Source organism: Miniopterus natalensis, chromosome 2, assembly GCF_054644295.1.
Source record: "Miniopterus natalensis isolate mMinNat1 chromosome 2, mMinNat1.hap1, whole genome shotgun sequence".
In the NCBI taxonomy this organism is placed as follows: Eukaryota; Metazoa; Chordata; class Mammalia; order Chiroptera; family Miniopteridae; genus Miniopterus; species Miniopterus natalensis.
In genome coordinates, this window is record NC_142082.1 from 166,472,926 (window position 1) to 166,495,702 (window position 22,777).

A 22,777-nucleotide genomic window follows, 5' to 3' on the forward strand; every position below is an offset into this window, starting at 1 on the left:
TTATTATTATATTATTTATTCTTCTTTACCTTTATCATTGGCACAGATGATCACAAGCTGACTAAATTAACCCACAGCTCTATTTGCTAATCTAAGTGCTCTAAGGCACTTCTACCGTCTCTGCTCTATACTGGGCCACCTAACCACCATTACAGAGTGAGGAGAGAATTCATCCCTTATGCTAGACCGTAAGCTCCATAAGGACAGGGAATCTGTTTTTCAAAAATGTATCCCTAGCACCTCCTAGAACATAGCAGGCAATTGAATAAGAACGGGTAGAGTGAGTAAACTAAAGAACTCAGGGCCTAAGGCATCTTGTAACTGATTACTGCCTGGTGGAAACAGACAAGATCTATCGCTGTTACCTGTCCTCCTGCCTCCCTGGACTGATAAGATCAAGGGTGGCGTGACAAAGAGAAGCAGGAAAAAAGGCAAAGAAAGAAACGGTTCTGAGAATAATGACATTATGAGAAGTGACTGTTTACCTGAACTAATAAGGGTCTGGCTGGGAGCAGGTGTAGCTGTCCGTGTCAGGTTCATGCCCACGTTCTGCGGACCAGTCCCATCCGCTTCTGCCTTCTTAGCTGCCGCATTTTCTGCCTCTGTCTGGCTGCCCTGACTCACAGTCACTGTTTGGGCTGCAGGCAAGGGCTGCACCACTCCTGTGCCCTTCCTGGGACAGCTCCCACCACCACCCATTCCTGAGGAAGGCAACTGACCCAAGCCCCCAGGTGCCTGGCCACTTCCACCTGGACCCATGGACCCTGGGATGCTATTCCCACTGCCTCCACCAGCTTGACTAAGGTTGAGGGACTGGCCTGAGGTCCCAGAGGAAGCCTGAGCCACAGCTAGGGCCTGGCTAGAGGCCTGGGAGAGGCTAGAGACAGGGGATGCTCCAGGAGGAATGGCCTTCTGAGTAGAGCCTTGCATTTGAGGTCCTTGGGCTGAGGCCTGTTGGTTCCTCACTGCCAAGTTCTGCACCTGAAAGATAAGAAGAAAAAGACTGAGAAAAGGAGAATAAGAGGTAGTAAGGTCAAAGATTACAGTGACAGATTCAGAAGCAGCAAAGATAGCTACAGATATTTCATAGCCCACCTCAACTTGTATGCCCACCTTCACAATTATATACATTAAAGGCCTTCCAGTCACCCAGGGAAGGATGCTTATATCAAACTTTATTTTTCAGTCTCCTTCATTCAGTATCAAATCTATCAAGGTTGGTCATTTATTCCTTCACAATGTCTCATATTTTCCCTTTCCTCTCCATTCAGTCAATATCCACTAAATACCTACTATGCTTCAGATATTACACTGGATACTGGGAATGCGGGGATGAAAGACACAGTCCCTGCTCTTAATGAGTATATTCTACTAGGGGAAAAAGATAAGAAAATCACCAATAACCATATGCTACTATGCACAGGTATGCACGAAGTGCTATGGGAGCACAGAAGAGGAAGTAACTCAGAAGACGAAGATTAGGGAAGACTTCCTAACACAGGTGATACTTGACCTGAGGCCTAATCAGTAATAGTGAAGGCGAGGGTTTGAAGATATAGGTAACAGCATTTGCAAGACCACCAAGGCAAGAAAATGGATAGCAGTTTTGGAAATTATATACATTACATATGAAGAGAGTGGGAAGAAATGAAACTAGGAAGGTAGGCTGAGGGTTGGGGGGTAGAGAGGTTCCAGATCATGAAGGACCTGGTGTGTTAAAATAGGAGAGTCTGAACTTCAGTTTGGAAACAGAAAATGTATCTATCGTCTTCCTGTTATATTCCCAGCACCTAGCACAGTGCCTGACACATAGTAAATATTCCAAAATATGAACAGAGAAGGAATGATGAGTACTTAATCAACTACAGGAAGCCCCTGAAGAATATTAATCAGAATAAACATGATCAAATCTACAGCTGAAACCATTCTTTCAAACATTACTGGTGGAAATGTAAATTAAATCAGTACAGCCACTCGGAAAAACATTTCACGTGTATCCTAAACTGAACATTCACATGCCCTCTAACACAGCAATTCCACAAGAGAAGCTTGCTGTGTACACCCTGAGGCATGTATAAAAATATTCACAGCAACGGTTTATTCAGTCAAAAGCCTAGAACCACCCAATGGCCATTATCAGAAGAGAAGATGAATAAGCCATAATATATTCCCACAATACACAGACATCAAAACTAATAGAGTACACTGACATAAAACATATGGATGGATCTTGACAGCAAGCTATTAAGCTTTCTCAAAGACTGCATACAGTACAAGTACCTTTCAAATGCAAATACAAATAAAATGTGTATTTTTTATATATGTACATATGTGTATATATATGGTGGGCAAAAGTAGTTTAACAGTTGTGGGTAAAAAAAGTTTATTCTTGTATTATAATTTATTAATTATTAAATTATTTATTATTATTTACCTACTTTTGCCCACCTGTGTGTGTGTGTGTGTGTGTGTGTGTGTGTGTGTGTGATGATACGGTGTCAGGGATTTGCTTCTAAATAATCCACCAGTGAAGGGAAAAGGCCTAGAAAGGTTGGCCATGTGGTCATCAATGATGAAGCTAGATGGTAAGTACATGGGGATTCACTTTTTTTTCCTATTTTTTTAATATGTTTGAAATTTTTCATTATAAAAAATACTTTATTATATGTAAATGCAATAAAACTATATAAAAAGAGACACAAAGGAAGGATAAACCTAGGAATCAGAATGTTCTCACCATGGGTAGGGACAGGCAGTAGATGGAACTAGGATTGCTTATTATATTATTAAAATTTGCTGAGTAAATAAATAAAAGTGGGCTATGAATGGGCCATTAATGAGAGGATGTCACGAGCCAAGGATTATGATTTATCAAATTCTGCATACCAGAGGTACAATTTAAAATGTTAGTAACAACATATATTTTCTAAGAAAACTTGTTTTAACAGTAATATGAAAGAGAATTAGAAGTAGATAAGTCAAGAGACCAGTTAGAAAACTAGAACAGTAATTCAGGTGCAAAATGAAAAGAACCTAGATTCAGGCAACAGCAGTAAAGAAGAGGGGACAGCTTTTGAGAACAATTTATTTAGAATCATCAGGATTGGGTGCTGGGACACTTTAATATTATCTGGCAATTATATGGTTTTTTCTAGTCACCTTCCTTTCCATAATGGCTACTTAAAACTTTCCTACTTTCCCTATACCTCAGCACCACTCTCTCTTTCCCCTGTCATTCACCCCTGCGGAAGCAATCAAACCATTCCATGAGCATGGGGCCTCACCATTCATCAGCTGCACCACCGAATCTATGCATGCAGCTGCACAAGCACCCATCACTCACTTCTCCCTTCTCTCCCTCCACCTTCCTCCTTTTCAAGAAGCTTATAAAATCAATTCTTTCCTGTCTCTTCAATCTTCCCTCCGTTGGCTCCCTTCCATCACCATCCCGGAACCTCACTTCCCCTCCCCGTTTCATCCCCCTTTCCTGTTACTGCTAAACTCTTAGAGACTGTTTACATTCACTGCATCTATTCCCTCTACCCGGCATATGCCTCACGCGCATGACTCCACTGAAATGGCTCTCCATCCATATCAGTGACTCCAACTTTCCTGCTATCTCTACTACCTCTTCTTGTTCCATTCTGTTTCCTCGTCTTCATGACACACACAATCCAGATTTTCTTGTCTCTGTCACTCTTTCCTACTCCCCTTTGCCAGCCAATCACCCTTTACTCCACCTTGAAATGCTCTATTTTCTAAGGGCTCATCCTAATCCTCAGGGCTCCGTCTTAAAAGGCTTCTCTCTTCTCAATCCATACCATACCCCTAAGGAATTTCAAACACTCTCTTGATTTCAATTATCATCTATATGTCTACCAATCTTGAATGTTTATCCAACCCAGAGCTCGGGCACCACATAAATAATACTGCTGACCCAGTATCTCCTTCTGATGGCTACCAGGCACTTCTAAGCCAGCATATCCAAAAGTGAACTTCACCCCAAATGCACTTCTCCAACATTCTTCATCTCATAAAAATCACTACTAGCTACCTATCCACATCTCTGGCATCTCCCTCAACTCCCTATCCACTGAATCAGTTCTCCCTTTTTAATGACCTTCGAAGTTTTCCCCAAATCTATTCATTTCTGTCCATCTCCACTGCTACCACCTATCCAAGCTGTTATACTGTCGTTCTCCCTACATTCACTCACACCATTTCCATTTATCTTCCACAGAGAAGCCGACAGTCTTTAAAACAAAAAACTAAAAGAAATAAACTCAAATCTTTCATGTCACTTCCATGTTTAAAATCCTTCCATAGCTTCCCACTGCCTTTCACAAAAAGTCCCAAATCCTAAAACACACAAGGTCCTGCATGATGAGGTTCCTCCTGCCATCTCCAGCACCATCTCCATTCCTCTTTGCCAAACTCTAAGAACACAGGTCTTCTTTCAGTTCCTCAGATATATAATACTCCTTCCCACCTCAGGGTCTTTGGACATAAGGTTCACCTGCCTTCACCTCTCCTTCCATGTCTTCACCTCACCAACTTCTACAGACCCAATTTAACTGTCACCTCCTCAGGGAGGCCTTCTTGACTTCTACCCCCATCCCAAGGCTACATTAACTCCCTTTCTACATTTTCAGTAGAAAGCACTCCGAACTTTCTAATGAAGCAACTACCAAACCATCAAGGTGATTATCTGTTTAACGTCTGGTGCCTCAGTGATTTGTAATCTCCATCTAGGGATTATGACTTTCTTGGGTATTCAGGGCTAAGGAATGTGTGATATATAATAATGATAGCTAACACTCTTAACACTCATGTCCAGGCACTGTTCAAACACTTACACATATCAACTCATTGAGTCCTCACAACACATCCTGAGGTAGGTATTTTATAATGTAGATGTTTTATATATGAAAAAACTATGGCCAGGCCTAAGGGTATGGCTGGGCATGGCTCAGCGGTTGAGGATCCAGGAGATCGGGGTTCGATTCCCGGTCAAGGCACATGCCTGGATTGAGGGGTAGGCAGCCGATCAATCAATGACTCTCTCATCATTGATGTTTCTCTCTCTCTCTCTCCCCCTCCTTTCCTCTCTCTGAAATCAATAAAGATATGTTTTTTTAAAAAAAAAAAAAAACTACGGCCAAAAGATGTTAGGTCGCTTGCCTAGAGTCACACAGTAAGTCATGGAATCGGAGTCTGATCCAAACTTCAGACGCACATTTTAACCACTACTGTGTCCCTCCACATAGTGACACTCAACGAGTAGATGGGTAAATGAAGCAACTGGATATGGCAGCAGTCTCAACCTCATCCTCTGACCCTACTGCTATTACCAGAGTCTAAAACAAAGGTCTCACCTTATTACTAAATGACCCCAAGCATTTCTTAGTAGGTTACCCAACACTGTATCTCTTTCTTCTCCAGGCATATGTTCCTAGATGAGCCTTTCTAAAGTACTTGTCTTATCCTATTAATCTGCTGTTCAACAGCCAGCAATGACCCCTGCTACCTAGGGAGTTACCTGGCTTTCAGACTTCTTCCTAACAATGGTCTTTTCTACTATCAGGCCTATTGTCTCCTCTTTATCTACTCACCTCCAACTCATAGACATATATGTGAAATTACGCTTTTACACGTACTGTTCTGACTCCTGTTTTCTTCTTACTCCAAATGAAATCATACCCATCCTCCAAAAAAATGCTCAAGTATCCCAAAAGTCACTGAGAAATAATGCAGCCAACTCTTCTCTGAACTGGTGACCCTCAAAGTCAGTGAAGTTTACTTTTGTGTTTCTCTGTTCTCTAAGCTCTTTATAAAGACTTGACTCATATTTATTTTCAAACTCCTTAAGTTTCTAGTATACATCTGAGCACATCAATAGAAAGCTCAATATTTTCTTGCTAACTGATAAACTAAAAAAAAAAAAAAAAGGTACTATGAGATCCCAGTTTACATCCCATTCATAAGATAAAAAATACATGCTCGCCCGGCTGGGCGTGGCTCAGCGGCTAAGCGTCGACCTGGGATCCAGGCAATCGGGGTTCGATTCCCGGTCAGTGCACATGCCCGGGTCGTGGGCTCGATCCCCAGTCGGGGGCGTGCAGGAGGCAGCTGATGAATGACTCTCTCATCATGTTTCTATCTCTCTCTCTTCCTCTCCTTTCCTCTCTCTGAAATCAATAAAGATGTATTTTTTTTAAAAATTCATGCTCAAAATATATACACAACACTAACACTTTATATATATATACATATGTATGTATATTTCAGGGGGTAAGGCATGGTGAAAAGCAATGGTAAGAAAGATTTCACTGGGACTACACTGTGAGCAGAAACATCCTGCTGAAAGTTGAGAGGTACTCATAAAGAGAAGGGATCAAACATTTCTGCCAGCAACTCAAGCCAGGTCAGCTTAACATCTATGTAACAGAATTCCCTCGACCACCCGCATCTTCCAGAGACAGTAATGCAAGGAGAGAGAATTAAAGACTTCCTGAATAAACTGAGCCATCAAGGGCTAGAAAATGTAAGGAAATCTGCCCTGTGTTAAGAATAAGCCTTCCTAGAGCCAGAGGGCTATTTTCAGTCAAATCTACTTCCCTTCCTAGTTCAAATAACTCAAAAGTTGTAAGGGATTCAAGTTCTACAGATATTAAAGGCAAAATAATAAAAAACAAGAATTCTGAAAAATGGTAACAAGGTGGAAGGGGGCCCTAATCTGTGGTAGTCCCTTCCTCCTCCCCAGTGCCCTCAGCAGGTCAATGCTGCCACTGACCTGATCTGCATCTGCATGAACTCCCGGAGACTGAGCAGATGGCACCTCCTGCTGGACTGCAGCCACTGCCCCGTTAGGCATCAGGATGAGCTGAGAGGCTAGAGGCACATTCCGGCCCAGGGTCCGGTTTACCTGCAATAGGTTTCCCAGCTGTGGCTGGCAAGGAGAGGAGGAAGAGCAGAGGAAAGAGAACAAGGGGAAAAGAAGACAGAAGAGACGGAAGGGAAGGACCACAAGACAAAATAAACAGAAGATACGAAACAGCGAAGTCCTGCCCCTTTCCACACCAACCCAGGAGACCCTTATTCTCCATACATGATGAATCATCCAGAAGAAAACCTAGAATGTGTATAGAACTACAGATTGATAACAAAGAGTCAAACATGAAAGAAGCTGAGACAATGAGAATTTTAGAACAAGTATTTATGTACAGTAAGTAGACAGGCTAAGAGAACCCTTAGGATATGTGTACTGAACCACGGGTCTAAAGATTATAGAGTATCTGATGCCAATTTAGTCAAATGTTAGGGTGAGCATCTTCTAACTTAGGATCTCAATGTAATCTGCAGGCTACCTATGAATACTGAGCATTACTTCTAGAGGTAAGTAAGGAAGAAGTAGATCAGCTTGTCTTAAACAGCTGGGTAACTACGGTTAAATAAAATAGCTTTCACTCAAGTCCTAGCCAGGGACAGAACAATTATGCCCCTGGGACAATGGCAGTTGTGTCTGTGGCTTACCCGTAGATACATCTGAGCCTGGGACTGGTTCAGGGGTGGGGAGGTGGTGTTCCCCAGTAGCACAGATTGGGTCAAAGTGGTAGCACTGGGAGAGCTCACACTCTGGGATCGGCTGATGAGCTGGGCGGCCGACGTGGTGGCCAGATTGATCTGTGTGGTATAGAAAGGAACCAGGACTAAGGATTTAGGAGATGTAAAAGGAAATGTAAATGACTGATAAATTCAGAGTGACACGGTCAAGAACAGAATATCTCACTTTCACAGAGTCAGGGGGAAATGAATAATACTTTCCTATCCACAGCTGTCATCCTGGCCACTAAGGGGTAGTACCATCCAGGGCCTAATCAGTAGCGTAACAGTTGAGAAGGCAAAGGAACGAAATGGAACAGATTTCACTTCTCATTGAAGGGTTCAGAGATCAGTCCCTTCCCTTTACTAAGCCCTCTTCTTCCCCAGAACTTTCTTTCTCCTTTCTTAGACCTCCTCATTACGACTCTTATACAAATCCAAAAAAAAAAAAAAAAGACTCCTATACAAATCCAAACTGGTGGCTTTTCCTTACAAATATTCTCTACATAAGGGCTGTAAATACCACTGGTGGCACCATAAACACTCCCAGATCAGCTGAACAAAGTTTAACCCAGAGACAAAGATGCAGAGCGAGAAGCCCCTCAGTGGAGAGAAGCAGCACTCACTGAGGCCTGGGTGGTGGTAGTCTGCTGCTGTGCAGTGCTGGTGTTTGGGGAGCTGGCCTGCCGACTGGCAGCAATGGTGGCCTGTTAGAGAGGAAAGAAAATAAGAAAGAGCAGAGACAACGAAGGAAAAGGCTGTGAATCTTCCAGTGATAAATCGGAGGCACAGCCCTAGCCAGTTTGGCTCAGTGGTTAGAGCATCGGCCCAGGGACTGAAGGGGACTGAAGGGGACTGAAGGGGACTGAAGGGGACTGAAGGGTCCTGGGTTCGACTCTGGCCAAGGGCATGTACCTTGGTTGCAGGCCTGATCCCTAGCCCCAGTCAGGGGCACATGAGGAAGGCAACCAATCGATGTGTCTCTCACATCAATTGATTTCTCTCTCTCTCGCTCCCTCTTTTTCTCTCCCACCCTTCCACTCTCTCTGAAAAGCGATATAAATATATATATATATATCCTCCAGTGAGGATTTAAAAAAAAAAAAATCAGAGACACAAAACATAATAGACATTTCCGGTAAGAACTGAGAGACTCTATCGTGGAACAAAGACAAATATATTCACTACACCAATAACCCTCACATTACCACATGTGCTAACCAACCCAGCAACTCCCACATAACCCTCCTGGGGCAGCCAGAAAGCCTGTCCTCCTCCCACTTTCTTTTAGGTGGAGGACCCTTTGACCAGGTCACATCATGAGGCACTGATAAGTCTAACCCAGAGTTGTCCAATACAAATATAATGCAAGCCACATGTGTAATTTTCTAGTATGTACATTTTTTAAAAGGAAAAAGAAACAGAAGTACACTTTATTTTTTTTTATTGAATTTATTGGAGTAGCAATGGTTAGTAAAATTAGGTTTCAGGTACAATTCTATATCATCTGTATTTTGTACTGTGTGTTCACCACCCCAAGTCAAGTCCCCTTCCGTTACCATTTATCCCTCTATACCCTCTTCTACTTTATTTTATTTAAGCCAATGTATTTCATTTCAATGCAACCAATGCAAACTACTAAGATATTTTACTTTTTTCTCCTTACTAAATCTTTGAAATCCAAAATCGTAGTGCACATCTCAATTTGGACTGGACACATTTTGAGCACTCAATAGCTACACATGGCTAGTGGCTACCATATTGCACAGTGCAGGTCTAAACACAGCATTCTGCTTCTAAAGGGGAGCTCTCTCCCACAGGTCTTACTGCAAGCCCAGAAGCCAACCAAGATCCATTCACCCTCCTGCTCCTGCAGGAGGTAGACAGGGCAGACTATGTTGCCAGCCTGGCTCAGTGGCAGACGGGGTATGCCCCTACCCACCCGCCTGCAGCACCTTGCCCCTCCCACTTGGGCCAGCGGGCTGCTGACCTCTCACCTGCTGGACGGCAGCAAGGCTATGCAGCTGGGCATTGCTGAGCTGCTGCTGGAGCATGAACTGGTGGAAATACTGAGCCGCATTGGGCTGACGCTGCAGTGCTTGCAGAGCCTAGGAGGAGAAAGAGAGGGTCAGCCCACTTAGAATCACTCCCAACTCCTACTCTATACAAATTGCTGTGATCCTGTGAAAGGGACTCATGGCAAAGAGAGAAATAAAGGAAGATGGGAATATGGCTAAATCATCTACTTCTGATTTGTCCAGTTTGTTTATATGAGAACCAGTAAGTTCATATAGTCCTCAAAAAGTGGAGAAGCAATTAATTCTGCTATGCTCTATTCTATTCTTGTATATAAAAAAAAGTAAAGCAGTGTAACTCACATGAACGCCTATTTCCCAAAATGGAATCTGGAAATACATAATACAGCAAGAAAAAGAATTGGGACTAGACAGGATAAAAAATCAATGAGATGTCAATTAATGTAAAGGGAAGAAAATAAAAAGACCATATTCCAAGGGTACAATAGAGGTAAAAGAGTTCTAAGGGGTTGAAAATGATGAAAAAATAAAAGCAGTAGCTTGTGAAAGATTCTATCAGGTAAAATTTTCAAACAACTGGCATTTTCAAACATCTACAGGATAATGCTAATAGATGTTTATCAACATGTTACTGGTAATTCAGTTTTAGTGTTAACTAACATTCTTTAATAATTAGAACTATGCTTATGTTGTGCATAGTTACTCTAGTAACCAAAATATTTTAAGTAAAAGGCCCATTTCCAGATTTTTTAAAACACGGAATTTACTATTTGTCTAAAAATAAAACTTCAGTCTAGAGTTTCACATTTCCATTACTCAGAGTGATTTATACAAAAGATCATAGATTAAAAACCTGGCAATCCATGAAGAGAAATGGTTGGAATCTAGCTATTTGAACTGAATGGTAAATTAAAAAACAACAACAAAAAAAACACCTTTTTAAAGACTGCATCTCATTCTCTGCTTGCTTGCTCAAATTGCTGTAAATTCCTAAGATTCTCAGAGCTAGAAGGGACCTTAGTCACACCTAATCCAACTCCCACAGTTTTACTGAAAGGAATTAAGGGTGATTATCTTCCAGCATCCTTCCCTACCCCAAGCCAGTGCTCACAGATCACAGCCCCTCAGAGTTGAGCCTCACCTGCACTGCCTGCCGTTCATACAGTGACATTTGAGCTATCTGGGGCCGAGAGCTGCCCCCAGAGCTGGAACTCCCATTGGTGGAGTTGGAGTTCTGCTCACTCTCAGTCTCCATGGTCCAGGGTCCCCAAGGCTGGTGCTCTGACTCAAGACCTAGATAAAAGGAGCAAGGGATTAAAATTTACACCTGCTCTTAAAACTATTATTTCATGTTATTCAAATTAGATCTAATATTCCTCTTCTTCCATAATCCACGATTTCTAGGTTTTAAAACTACCAAATCTGCAATACACTCTTCCCCACACCATTCTTTGAAGCTATACAGTGACTCAAAAGACACAACCTTTACCTGTTCGGTCACAGCTGTCATTAAATATAAAACAACCAGAATGTAAGACCACACCTTATAATACTAAGGCCACTTTACATTTCCATAACACTTCGTAACAGTTTAAAAGCTTCTTGTTTAAAACTTTCGTTTAATCTCATTTTTACCTGCATCTGTGACATCCTTACCAGTATCATCTTAATAATGGTTACCACTTACTGAGAAGCCACTAGGTGCCTCCTCTCACTGGGCTAGGCTCTTCACCTCCATTATCTCTCCCAGTGCTTTTAGGTAAATAATAATATCCCCACTTTACAACTGTGGAAATGAGGTTTCCTGAGGTTAAAGAAGTTGTCCTAATAAGTAGCAAGTCTTTACATTAGCACATGCATCTTCTTCAAACCAGAAAAAAAATCTGTGACTAAGGCAGTGTCACTCAGCTTGAGTACTCATTTCCTCATTTTATGGAGAAGGGAGCCTAAGATATAGATATGTTAAATGTATCATAAAACTAGGAGGTAGAAGAGCTGGGCTAGGGCCCATATAGCCCAAATAGCTGACTGGTTCCGGCTCAGGTTACTACTAACACCACCCAGGCATGTCACTTTCCCTTCGTATACCTGTTTCCCCATTTGCAAAGGCAGCTTCACAACTGAATGTAATATATCACTTTAACAAATAACCTCTGGATATTAAACATTAAACATACAGCAATGAAAATCTTCCAGAAAGTAAGGTTCAATTTTTTTAGTCTACTTAAGTGGTCACAATCTACCCTCTGGAGTCTACAGTAACATTCATTGGTAAGAATCAAGCAAAAAAAATAGAAGAGAAACAAGAAGACATGTATACCTCAAAAGCAGCACTAAATGATAATAAGGTTTCTTTGTTCATTATTATTTTTCTCTTTTGTTAAACCCAGACACTATATTCTGTACTTCTGAGGACAAGGGGCTACTAGAAATATTAGGTCAGCAAAGCACTATTTGGTTTACAAATGTAAACATCAAACCAGAATTTGTGCTAAGGGCTGTCAACAGTTTTATTATGATGGATTTATCTTAATGTTTGCATCCAAAACAAGCAAACAAAGTAAATAAAATCAAACTGCTTGCTTGGCCTACTAAACAGAGTTTGGGAGATTTCTTATTATTCTGCTCCCAGTATCACCTGATCATAGCATTATCCCCCAAGAACTACCCATCTCTTCAGTTTCATCACTGAAAACACCAATATAACCCAAGACGTATATAGAAGAAATAATATCAGCTTCAACTCTATCTTCTCCCCACATCTTTTGCCAAAATATCAAAGCACTAAACAGATACAGACCCATGAATCCTCATTATCAGCATGTGAAGAAAAAAAGTGGGTAAGGATTAGAGGCAGCACGCACAGTTGTATAGATCACTGGACTTAGTTAACTGGACTCAGACATGAGACCCCTTTACTAGCCAGAGGGGACACTAATTCCTACATTGTTAAGTGAAAATGCTAATAAACTATAGGATCCCTCATCTCCCCCAAAATAGAAGCCTTATTAATAATTTTTTCAGGTTGTGACATGAATACAGAGATGGAAAGGGACCAGCTTAAAGTCTTTAATAACATCAAGGGAAACTTATCAAAACCAGGATTCCTGGATCCCAGGCACATATATCTATTCATTCGTGATCAACGCTGGAATTGTAAAATTAAGTACAGAAAATAAAGACGACAAAAAGTTTGGGTGGCACAGTGGATTTAACTGTTCAGAATTAAAGGGGAAGAAAGAGTGAGAAGCTGATCCACAGCGGTCCCCAGAATAGCTAACCCACGGTCATTCTGAAAGGTGGCATTTGGGTGCATATGGGTTGGGTGTGGGTAGAAGCACAGATCCCCCTGGAAGGGAGACGGGAAAGGCTATTGAAGTGGACCTGCTACAGGGCCGACTGAACCAAGAGTTGAAGACCAATTTCCCTAAGCATGAAACTTTGTCTTGTAGAAGCATGGGGCATGGGAAGGGGGGGAGGCGGGAGAAGGAGGAGGTTCGGGAAAGATTGTGCAAAAGAAATGCAGTAGTCCGGAGAACGGGGACAGCAGACACCCAGGGGTCCTGGCTGTACAGAGAACCTTGATGAAAATGAGGTTCCAAAGAGGAATCAAGTACACAGGGGGAAGGGGGCGGGTAGAGTGGTGCCAGGAACTGACCCAAGTGAGCAGGGCAGTGTGCTTAGTGCTGGCGGGAGAGAGGCGGACAGAAGTCAAGGCGCTGCTGAGGAGCCCCGCGGACCAGAGAGCAGGAGGCAGCTCGACAGCAAGCATGCTCGGCCGGGAACCAGAGTCGAAGGAGGGAAAATGAATGGGGAACGAGCGGTCCGAAGCAACAAGGGTGACGGGCGGACAGCGCTAAGCACAGCGACTTGAAGAGCTGCAAGACTGGGACGGGCAGAGCCGAAGGACCGCGGAGCGAGCGCTAGAGGTAGGCAGGGAAAGGAACTGGGGGAGGTACCTGGGGCGTTACACACACCGAGGTGGCTCAGAAGCCTCCCCGCGCAGCCAAGCCCCCAGAGGTCCTGCCCCTCCCCAGCCCGCGGTCGCCGGGTTACCTTCGCGCCAGGCTCCGCACCCAAGGGCTCCCGGGGGGCGTCCGCCTCATGTGCCAGGGACCCCAGGCTGGGCGGGGGGCTCGCTCGGCCTCCGCGGCGGGCTCCCCTCTCCTCCTCCCCTTCCTGGAGGGGCGGGGGCGCCGAGGGCGGGGTGGGAGGCGCCCGGCGCGGCCGCAGCTCCCCGCCCCTCCCGCCGCTCCGGGTCCGGGCCCGGCCGCGGCTCTGCCAGGCCTCCGGGGCTCGCTCCGGGCCTGTCACTTCCTGCCGGGCCGAGACGGTGGGGGCTGCAGGCCGGGGGCTGCGGGCCGGGCTGGAGGAGGGGGCTGGCGGGGAGGTGCTTCCGGGGCAGCCGGACCCCTCCCCCAGCCTTCCCCCTCCCCTCGGCGCCCGCCCCCCTCCCTCCGCGCGTCCCTCGTTTCCTGCCGGCGCCCGTTGCCATGACGACGGCGCTCCCGGGCCTCCGCGCCCTAGGCCCCGGGGCTTGTTTTTCGCCCTCTCTCGCCGTCGCCCTCTCCTCTTTTTTCCCTGCTTTCTCTCCGAGTTCGGCGCGGCGGTGGAAGGGACGGAGCTGAGCGAGTGCTGGCCTCTAGTGGGGGACTCACCTCTCGCAGACAAGGAGAGGGAGATGGGAGAAGGGAGGGAAGTGACGTGAGAAGGGGAGAAAGAAGGTATTTTTCTGGAGCTTCTGGGAATAAGGGAGAGAAAGAAAGAACCGAAGGGGCCAACAGGCAGAGAGGGAGACAGCAGAGCAGCGACCCCAGAGAAACGGTGGGCTGGAAAGGGAGCAGCGGCCGGAAGGGAGAGCGGCCCGGGGGCGGGAGGGAGCGGGGATTGTTCGCTCGCCCTCGCTCCGCCGCGGCGGGAAGGACGCTCGCGGCCGCACCGGGAGGGCGGCGGCCTCGCCCGACCCGCTGTGAATAGCACGTTTCAGCCTGTAACTTCAGGGAACTTGTGTGTTCTTGGCTTTAAATGTGCATGTACAAGAGAACGACGAAAAACGAGGGAGAAGGCAGGACTATAAAGAGTAGAACAATGGGGCAGTATTGGGGGACACTAAGCATTTGACAAGGCTGTAGCCTTTGCCATTTGCCAGTTTTTAATTCTCGTCAACTTTGAACATTTAGCAAATATCTACAGAGCACTTACTCCGTGCCACTCACTGTCCTGGGAGCCCGGACGACGTGAGCGCACAAAGCAGAGAACGGCCCCGTTGACCTGTGCGGGAGCGGCCGGGGACACCTGGTGGAGTCCTCACTAGGCTGAGGTTTTCTCTGTTGTGATCGTAGTCCAGGAACTATTTTTACCTCTTCTCCTAACCTCTGTTCTATCCACTTATTTTCTTTGTCAACCCACTCTTTATTCGCTCCTTTAAAAGCCAACGCATGGTTTGTTTTTACAAAAGATCTAGAAGTGTTCTCTTTGTTCTTTGTTTATAAGTTAGATCCGTTTAGATTTGCATTGAGAGGAGTGTTTGGACTCTTAATTAGCAGTAGCCAGATTTGTGTCAGAGAAGAATCTCTGCCAGGCTTCAAGGAACCAGTCAGACAAGAATGCGAGGGAAGAAACCGGAGGGCAGCCAAAGGGCTGGAAAAGCACAGACGTGAGGTGTAAGGAGGTGAAAAGGGTATGTTGCCAGGATGGATGACAGGCTTTGGCTGAGGATGAATTGAAAAGATTTTGGCAGAGAACTAGTGGTAAAACTAAAGCATTAGTCATTTAATTCAAACCTAGATTTGTGGCATGGCAAAGTTGAAAGCTTTCTTATGAAGGCTTAGAATGGATATACTGAACCTAAGCTGAATATCCTAGCACCAATGAAAAAGTTGTACCTATAGATAATTTTCAAATTATATGACATTCAGGTCAAGAAACAGTATTCATTTGCTTTCATGGGTTCCGTGGGCTAATTACGGCTGTTACGTGTCTACAAAAGGCCTGTAATATATTCCAAGAATAAGGAGTCCAGATGCCAAGAGTATATTTTTCCCAATAGCCTATGGAACTTGTGTACCTAGTGGGTACCTGGCCACTTCAGCCCCATTAGAGGTGGTGCAGAACCACTACCAATTGATTAAGTTACATCCCACTTTTAAAGATTTTTTTTGTATTTCCTGGATTATCAGTCCTTATAGCTACTAAAAGTTACAGGTTTAGGTGGTGTTAGGGGATAAGATAGTGATGATGTATAATTTTGTTGACTGTCTAATATAAACCTAGCCTAGGAATACTCTATCACAGAGTATGCTTTATTGAGTATGGGCCAGTAGTTTAACTTATACAGAGACTTCACCCCGTATTTCACAGTAATTCTTTTCAAGTTCATTATTCTCCAAGACACAGGAGTCTTCCTGGGTTATAGGTCTAAGCAATTTCCCAAAGAAAAATTCAGGATAAAAAAGAAATGTATCAAGAGTAAAGTGAAGTAGTAGAAAACCTCTATTCATAAGAAAATCATTGTTGCGGACCTAATCAACTTGGGACCAGGTACGGAATTGCTCATCTCAATCTAAACAGAGCAAATGAATTTGTGACTCCTAGAAAATTCACAACTGACTTTTTTTTGTTGCTAAACTTTCTCATTTTCATTTAATGATCCTGCGGGAATCACTCTTTTCTTTTTCAAACCAAATAGCTCTTGTGAATGGAGGCTAAATAATTTCTTTACTCTGCATAACACTGAAAGGCATTAGCCTAAATAGGTGAAAAGGAAATGCATTCTATCTGGTGAGTGGATATTGAACCCTCCCCCTGCAAACTTACCTAAATAACGAAAGATCAGGATTTGAAAGGAAATTAACTGTTTGGAAGCTACTAAAGCAAATAGAATAGAAAGTAGGCTAATGTGATTTTGTATATCAACTGAGCATTGAATGAGCATTCTTCAAGCTTCTCTTCTAAGCCCAGCATTGTGCAATGAATTAATTGTGAAGGCAGAGGTGGTCTAACCCTAGAGGTGTTATTATCATTGGAATGTGTCTATTTACAAGTAACCTAGTAAGTAAGCATGGGTGATCACATTTTTATGCAAATATAGGTAGGATGAAGTAGGGGGGGAAAGAAATCAAAACCTTTAACCACCACCAATTTGGGATGTAAACCACCATGCACATCCCACACCCATCCCACCACCATTCTATATGCCACTTTAAGGTCTAGTTGGGAGAAAATGAAATGAAGATAAAGGGGATTTATAGGCTCTTAGATATTTAAAGCAAAAAAGGACTTTAAAATTATCCAAGCCTCTCAATTTTGAGTGGAGAAAATTGAAGCTAGAAGATGAATGTAGAAGAGGGACATGTTATCATCCGTGGCAAATAGATGTCAAAAAAAAATTGTTAATTAATTTTCTAGATGCTCTCCCTTCTCAACTGAAAAGGAAAACATAAAGATACTTCTCATTCCTTGCCATTAATACTCATGATGGAGTTCAGGACACACCCCAAATATAGCACCTTGGCATATTACTTTTACCTGAAGAAGTTTGAGAAAAAGGCAGAAACAAGAAAGTCACTCTGACTTCTTCCTTCCTTCCCTCTCTCTTCTTTCCTCAGCCAGGTCATAAAACCCTCTGAGAGGTGCCCCTGGAGTAGAGGAGGATCCTCAGCCCCAAAACAAAAGGACACCAAGAAGAATCCTGCCGTGGCCAGTCTGGCTCAATGGTTAGAGTATCGGCCTGTGGACTGAAGGGTCCTGGGTTCAATTCTGGCCAACGGATGTACCTTGGTTGCAGGTTCAATCCCCAGCCCCAGTTAGGGCTGGTGCGGGAGACAGCCAATCGATGTGTCTCTCACATCGATGCTTCCCCCCCCCCCCCCCACTCTCTGAAAAGTAATGAAAGAAAATATCCTCCGGTAAGGATTTTAAAAAAAAGAATCCTAACAAATGGGCCTTGCTAACTTTCCCCCAGTTAACCAATTACCTTACACTCTTTAACCTATGTATTCCTCCATGACTATCCACTCTTCATCAAATCCAGCATAAAAATATACCAGTCTAACTTTCTTTGGCTCTTCAATTCCTTATGAAGACTCTCGTAGCACATACAACTTAGATAAGTTTTGTTGAAATAAGTTTGTACGCCCAAGATGGAGCCACTCCTGCCTAGGGTTCCCTGTCAGCAAACCGAAACTGAGATAACTTTCACGTCCCTGGGAATGCTCCACTTGACCAGAAACACAGTCTATCCAGTCGGCCAGTCCCCAAACACCAGGCCAACTCATTCCTTATCCTACAAAGCTTCCTGCCTTGCACTCGATTTTGCAGCCCTCCCATGGAGACTGTCCACTTCATAAAGTGTTAAATAAAAGTATGTGTCACCTAAATTGTCTTCTCTAGTCATTCTTTTAAGATTCTCCTGTTAATCTGTCTTTGTCAGTTTAATTTCCAGACTCAGCCAGGGACCCTAAGAGGGTTGAGGAAAGCTTTTTCCTACTGTATATTCACCATCCTCTTTTCTTTAGAACAGAAATTTAAAATTACCATGTTGATTGGTTCAGCTCAATATTCCATGTATCACTACCCTCAAAAGAAACAGATATACTCCCACATCCTTGAGTAGCATGCAGATGACAGTAACAAAGGCATCAACAATTTAGACGGTTACCATCGATTAAGAGCAAATCCTGAACCTCTCAGCCTTGGTTTTCTTTCTGTAAAATGGGAATAACACCCAGTATTTGTTGGAAATAAATGACATGTTTATACGGTATTTGATACAGTATCTGACATAGTTCAAGCTATTATTAGTTTCCTTTAATAGCCCAGTATATTTTTGTCCTCATCAAATGTACCTAAACCACTATTTTTCATTCAGCTACATTGTAAGTTTCTAAACTCACAATTGGGTAATAAGTTTATGAGTTAATGAATTTACTGTCAAGGAGGAAAAACTTTTCTCCTGTTCTCTTAGATTCAATTCATGTGGGCCCATGAATTAAACTAACAAAAGCCAAATTAACAGGAGAAAAGGCACACAATTTTTATTAATATTTACTTGTATGAGACTTTACCGAAAAGAATTAAAACTCAAAGAAGCCATTAGAGGAGCTTTTATACCCTTCTTAACAAATGAAAAAGGTTTGGGGCTTTCAGGGACATAAATTGCTAAATTGCTGAGAGAAGTACTCTCTTTTCTCCCTGGGTGGGGAGCTGTATCTCTTTGGGGCTTCAAGTGTGTCTTTGGTCTGCTTTTCCAGGACTTGGGTACAAATCCATATTGAGACAAAGCACTAGGTTTATTTATACCACCTGGGGTTATATGTCCTAGGCCAAGAGAGCTAACCCCTGGGAAGAAGTCTAAAGGGAAAAAATATTTTAAATATACTTAGAGCCTCTCTCTGTTCATGGCTTCACAGACATTATTGCATTCAACCCTCTTAATAACCTTTTTCAGATAGCTATTATTGATCTTTACAGATGAGGAAATCAAAACTCAGGAATATTAGGTAAATTGTTCCAGGTTCATGGGAGTAATAAGCAATAGTGTCGGAATTTAAATTCAGGTCTGTCTGACCCCAAAGCTCATAACTACATCATATCGTTCACAGTGTGAATGTAGAGTAGTGCAGATCTATTTAAAATGCTTAGCGACGCGTGTTTGCACAAAGATGGTTAGCATTTGTCATTGTAAATGCATGCAATGGAAGGCCCACTCCGACTTTGTAAACAATGAAAATAGCTCTGGTTGTCAGTCTACAAAAACAATAGGGAGATGTCTCAGCAAACAATAGGGATGGATGTATATAATTTCCCTAAGTTCTCTGATTTCTTCCTTGTCTGCTTATAAACCATGGTAAGCAGAATTTGGCCTCAAAGATGTTCTCATCCGTGAAACCTGTGGATGTGTTATGCTAAGGCAAAGGGGAATTAAGTTGCAGATGGAATTAAGGTTTCAAACAGCTGACCCGAAAATAGGGAGATTACTCTAGATTATCTGGCTGAGCCCAATGTAGTCACAAGGGTCCTTAGAAGTGTAGGTGAGGAAGAACAACAGGTTGAGTAATGCGGTGTGAGAAGAACTCATGCTTCCACTGTTGGCTTTGAAGAGGGAAGGGGCGGGTCCTGAGCTGAGCAATGTAGGAGGCCTGTAGAAGCAGCGGGGGGGGGGGGGGGGGGTTAGGAGAGAAGAAATGGTGGTGTGGTTCAGTGGTTAGAGTGTTAGCCCATGGGCCGAAAGGTCTCAGGCTCAATTCCCAAAGTCTATGTTGCTCTCGCTCTGGCTCGCTCTTTCCCCTTTCCTCCGTTCCACTCTCTCTAAAAAATCAGTGGGAAAAAATATCCTCTGGTGAGGATAAATATTAAAAAAAGGAAATAGATTCTCCCCTAGAGCCTTCAAAAAGAGAGCCCAGCCCTTGATGACACACCTTGATTTGCACCCAGTGGTATGCATGTCAGACTTTTCATCTACAGAAACGTAAGGTAATAAAATTGTGTTGTTTTCTACCACTAAGTTGTTATAGCAGCAGTAGGAAACTAACACATAAGCTAATCAATATGTCCAAAAGCAGCAGCTAATCTTAGACCTTTTGCGCTGCCTGAAGTCCAGCCAATTGCCAACTTCATTACGCCTTTGTTTGCTCACGGCTGGAGAACTGATTTTATCCCATGCTCGGACTAATCAATGAGTAGGTGCTCACGGTCATTTTAAGGGACAGCTTTTCAGTTCTGTGGGAAACGCTATTCAAGTATAATAACTCTCATGCAAATACAAAATGAACATGTGTCAAAGATTTTATATAACTCATTAATTCATGAAAGAACCAGTGAGATACTAAAATCAGTTCAAAGTGCATCTGAAAAACTGGGTGTTTACGGGCAATTTAATAAAGGAATGGTAGAAAAGATTGCTGGTTTGGGTCCCAAATTGTTCATGAACCATACCCTTAAGAATGATCTTTTCCTCTGCTGGGCAGTAAGTTCCTCTCTGCGTCTCCAGAGTCACAAAGTGGCCCAGTCATTGGGAAGTCAGTCAAAGGCTCAAGCCCAGTGCTAACCTGAAAAAACACTTAGTAAGCTCTAGATTCCATGGCTAACTTTTAGATTGTTTGTTTGTTTGTTTGTTTGTTTTGACAACTGTAAATCTGAGTAGAGAAACTGTTAAGAGTTGCCGGAGTCAGGGAGGACAAATCTCCCCATCAGAGCACTCTGCCTGAGCTTTCCTTCCTGCCTGAGTTCTGGAGAGGTGGATGGCAAACCTTTCTAAGACTTCCTCCAGCTTAGAAACAGCGATCCCAGTTGACTAGGCAAAAAAGAAAAAAAACACCTTGGAATCATTCTTTATTTTTAATACATTGTTTTGTTGTTGTTTAGAGAGAGAGGAAGGGAGAGGGAGAGAGAGAAACATTGATGTGAGAGAGAAACATCGGTCGGCTGCCTCCTGCACGCCCCCTACTGGGGATGGAGCCTGAAACCCGAGCATGTGCCCTGACTGGGAATCGAACCAGCAACCTTTCAGTGCACAGAATGACACCCAACCAGGTGAGCCACACAGCCAGGGTGGAATCATTCTCAACTCTTTAATTCATACTCTACATTTAATTCATCCATTTATTCAGATTTAACCAAAATAGTTTGAGGGCCTACTATAACAGTCACTTTTTCTGTCATGAATGCCCATCAGTAGCCAAAACAGGCAAAAATTCTTACCCCATGGAGCTTGTATTTTAGTGGGGGAGAAAAATAATAAATAATAAGTAAACTCTAAAATGTATAGAATGTTAGGTGATGACAAGTGCAATCAAGGAGATTTTTTTAAATGGGAAGGGGTTGGGAGAATTGGGAAATGAGGCTTAGAATCTAAATAAGGTTGTCAGGACCCTGGCTGGTTTGGCTCAGCGGTTAGAGCATCAGCACATGGACTGAAGGGTCTCGGGTTTGATTCAGGCCAAGGGCATGTACCTCGGTTGCAGGCTCGATGCCTGGTCCCATTCTAGGCACATGTGGGAGACAACCAATCAATGTGCCTCTCTAACATGAATGTTTCTCTCTCTCCCCTCTTCCACTCTGAAAAGCAATGAAAAAATATCCTCGGGCGAGGGTTAAAAAAAAGAGAGAAAAACTAAATAAGGCTGTCAGGGAAGACCTCACAGACACATTGGCTGCAGGCAGAGGAAGCATGTGCCACTGTGTTAGAGGAATGATGGGGTTCAGGACACACTACTCCAAAGCATGATTCTTTGGCATACTGAATATTTTTAAGATAAAGAAGTCTGAGAAAACAGCAGAAACAGGAAAGTCAGAGTGACCTTTTCTCCACCATTCTCCCTTGAAAGAGGCCATGAGCCCTCATGTGAGCGGTGCCCTCCCTGGACCTGGAGGAGAGGAACATTCTTATCTCTGAAGTCCAAGGGATTCTGAGAAAAATCTGAACACACAGGCCTTGCTGAGTTTCCCTCATACTTACCTCCTACTCTCTGACCTGTCATATTTCTCCTCGGCTGCTCTTCATCGAACCTAGCATAAATAGTCTCCGGTTTAACCATTTCTCCAGTACATTCAAACGTGACATATATACAGATGAAAACAAGTTTAGATTTTTGAAGTTTGAACTGTAATATCGCATGAATGGTCAGCATGTCTCTCATATTTGTCTTGGGAACAACTTAAAATGATGAGTCAAGTAGAGAAAGCAACAACATTGATCCCAGGCAGGAAATGGCTTCTGGACCTAATGGCTCCGTAGTCCTGCTAAAGGTGATTATTTTACTGTCAGAGCATCACAAAGTCTGATTTCTTAGCTTTGAGTATGTAGGAGAGGAAAAAAGAATCTTTCCTCTACCCTCTTAGGTTCTGCAGCTAGGGCCTGCAAATTAAGCTGACAAAAAGATTGATAAGAGGAAAGGGTTATTTCGTATGTACACGGGGAAAGGGGCTCACAGAAAAAACATCAAAAATCCCCAAAAGCAGTTAGGTTTGGGAGCTTATCATTTTAACAAGGGCAAGAAATCTGTGAAGTGCTAAGACAAAGAAAAAGGGGTTTGGGCTTCTAGGTACATTGTGAGAAGGTAAATGTCTGGAGGAAACAAATGGAAAATAAGAATTACCTTAGGAAGGTTTGTGTCTCCTGTGAATCAGCTCTCTTCTTC

General features: G+C 43.3%; 1 protein-coding gene and 1 long non-coding RNA gene across 4 annotated transcripts in view; one reads left to right on the plus strand and one right to left on the minus strand.

Annotated features, from left to right (window-relative positions):
* Nucleotides 1-13,788, minus strand: part of PHC1 (polyhomeotic homolog 1) — a 21,522-nt gene extending 7,734 nt beyond the window's left edge. The window contains exons 1-7 of one of the 3 annotated variants that reach the window (XM_016221789.2): nt 13,695-13,788; nt 10,780-10,931; nt 9,600-9,710; nt 8,229-8,309; nt 7,534-7,683; nt 6,794-6,925; nt 486-981 (exon numbers count right to left, since the gene is read on the minus strand). In XM_016221789.2, the coding sequence (XP_016077275.1) occupies nt 486-981; nt 6,794-6,925; nt 7,534-7,683; nt 8,229-8,309; nt 9,600-9,710; nt 10,780-10,893 (1,084 nt within the window). In that variant the 5' untranslated portion in view covers nt 10,894-10,931; nt 13,695-13,788. Of the gene's footprint in view, nt 1-485; nt 982-6,793; nt 6,950-7,533; nt 7,684-8,228; nt 8,310-9,599; nt 9,711-10,779; nt 10,932-13,694 lie in introns of all 3 variants that reach the window. The other 2 variants (XM_016221788.2, XM_016221790.2) reach the window with 2 other exon arrangements.
* LOC107544049 (uncharacterized) overlaps nt 13,408-22,777 on the plus strand; it is a 17,559-nt gene continuing 8,189 nt past the window's right edge. The window contains exon 1 of the long non-coding RNA XR_001603864.2: nt 13,408-13,567. This is a non-coding gene — a long non-coding RNA (uncharacterized LOC107544049). The remainder of the gene's footprint in view (nt 13,568-22,777) is intronic.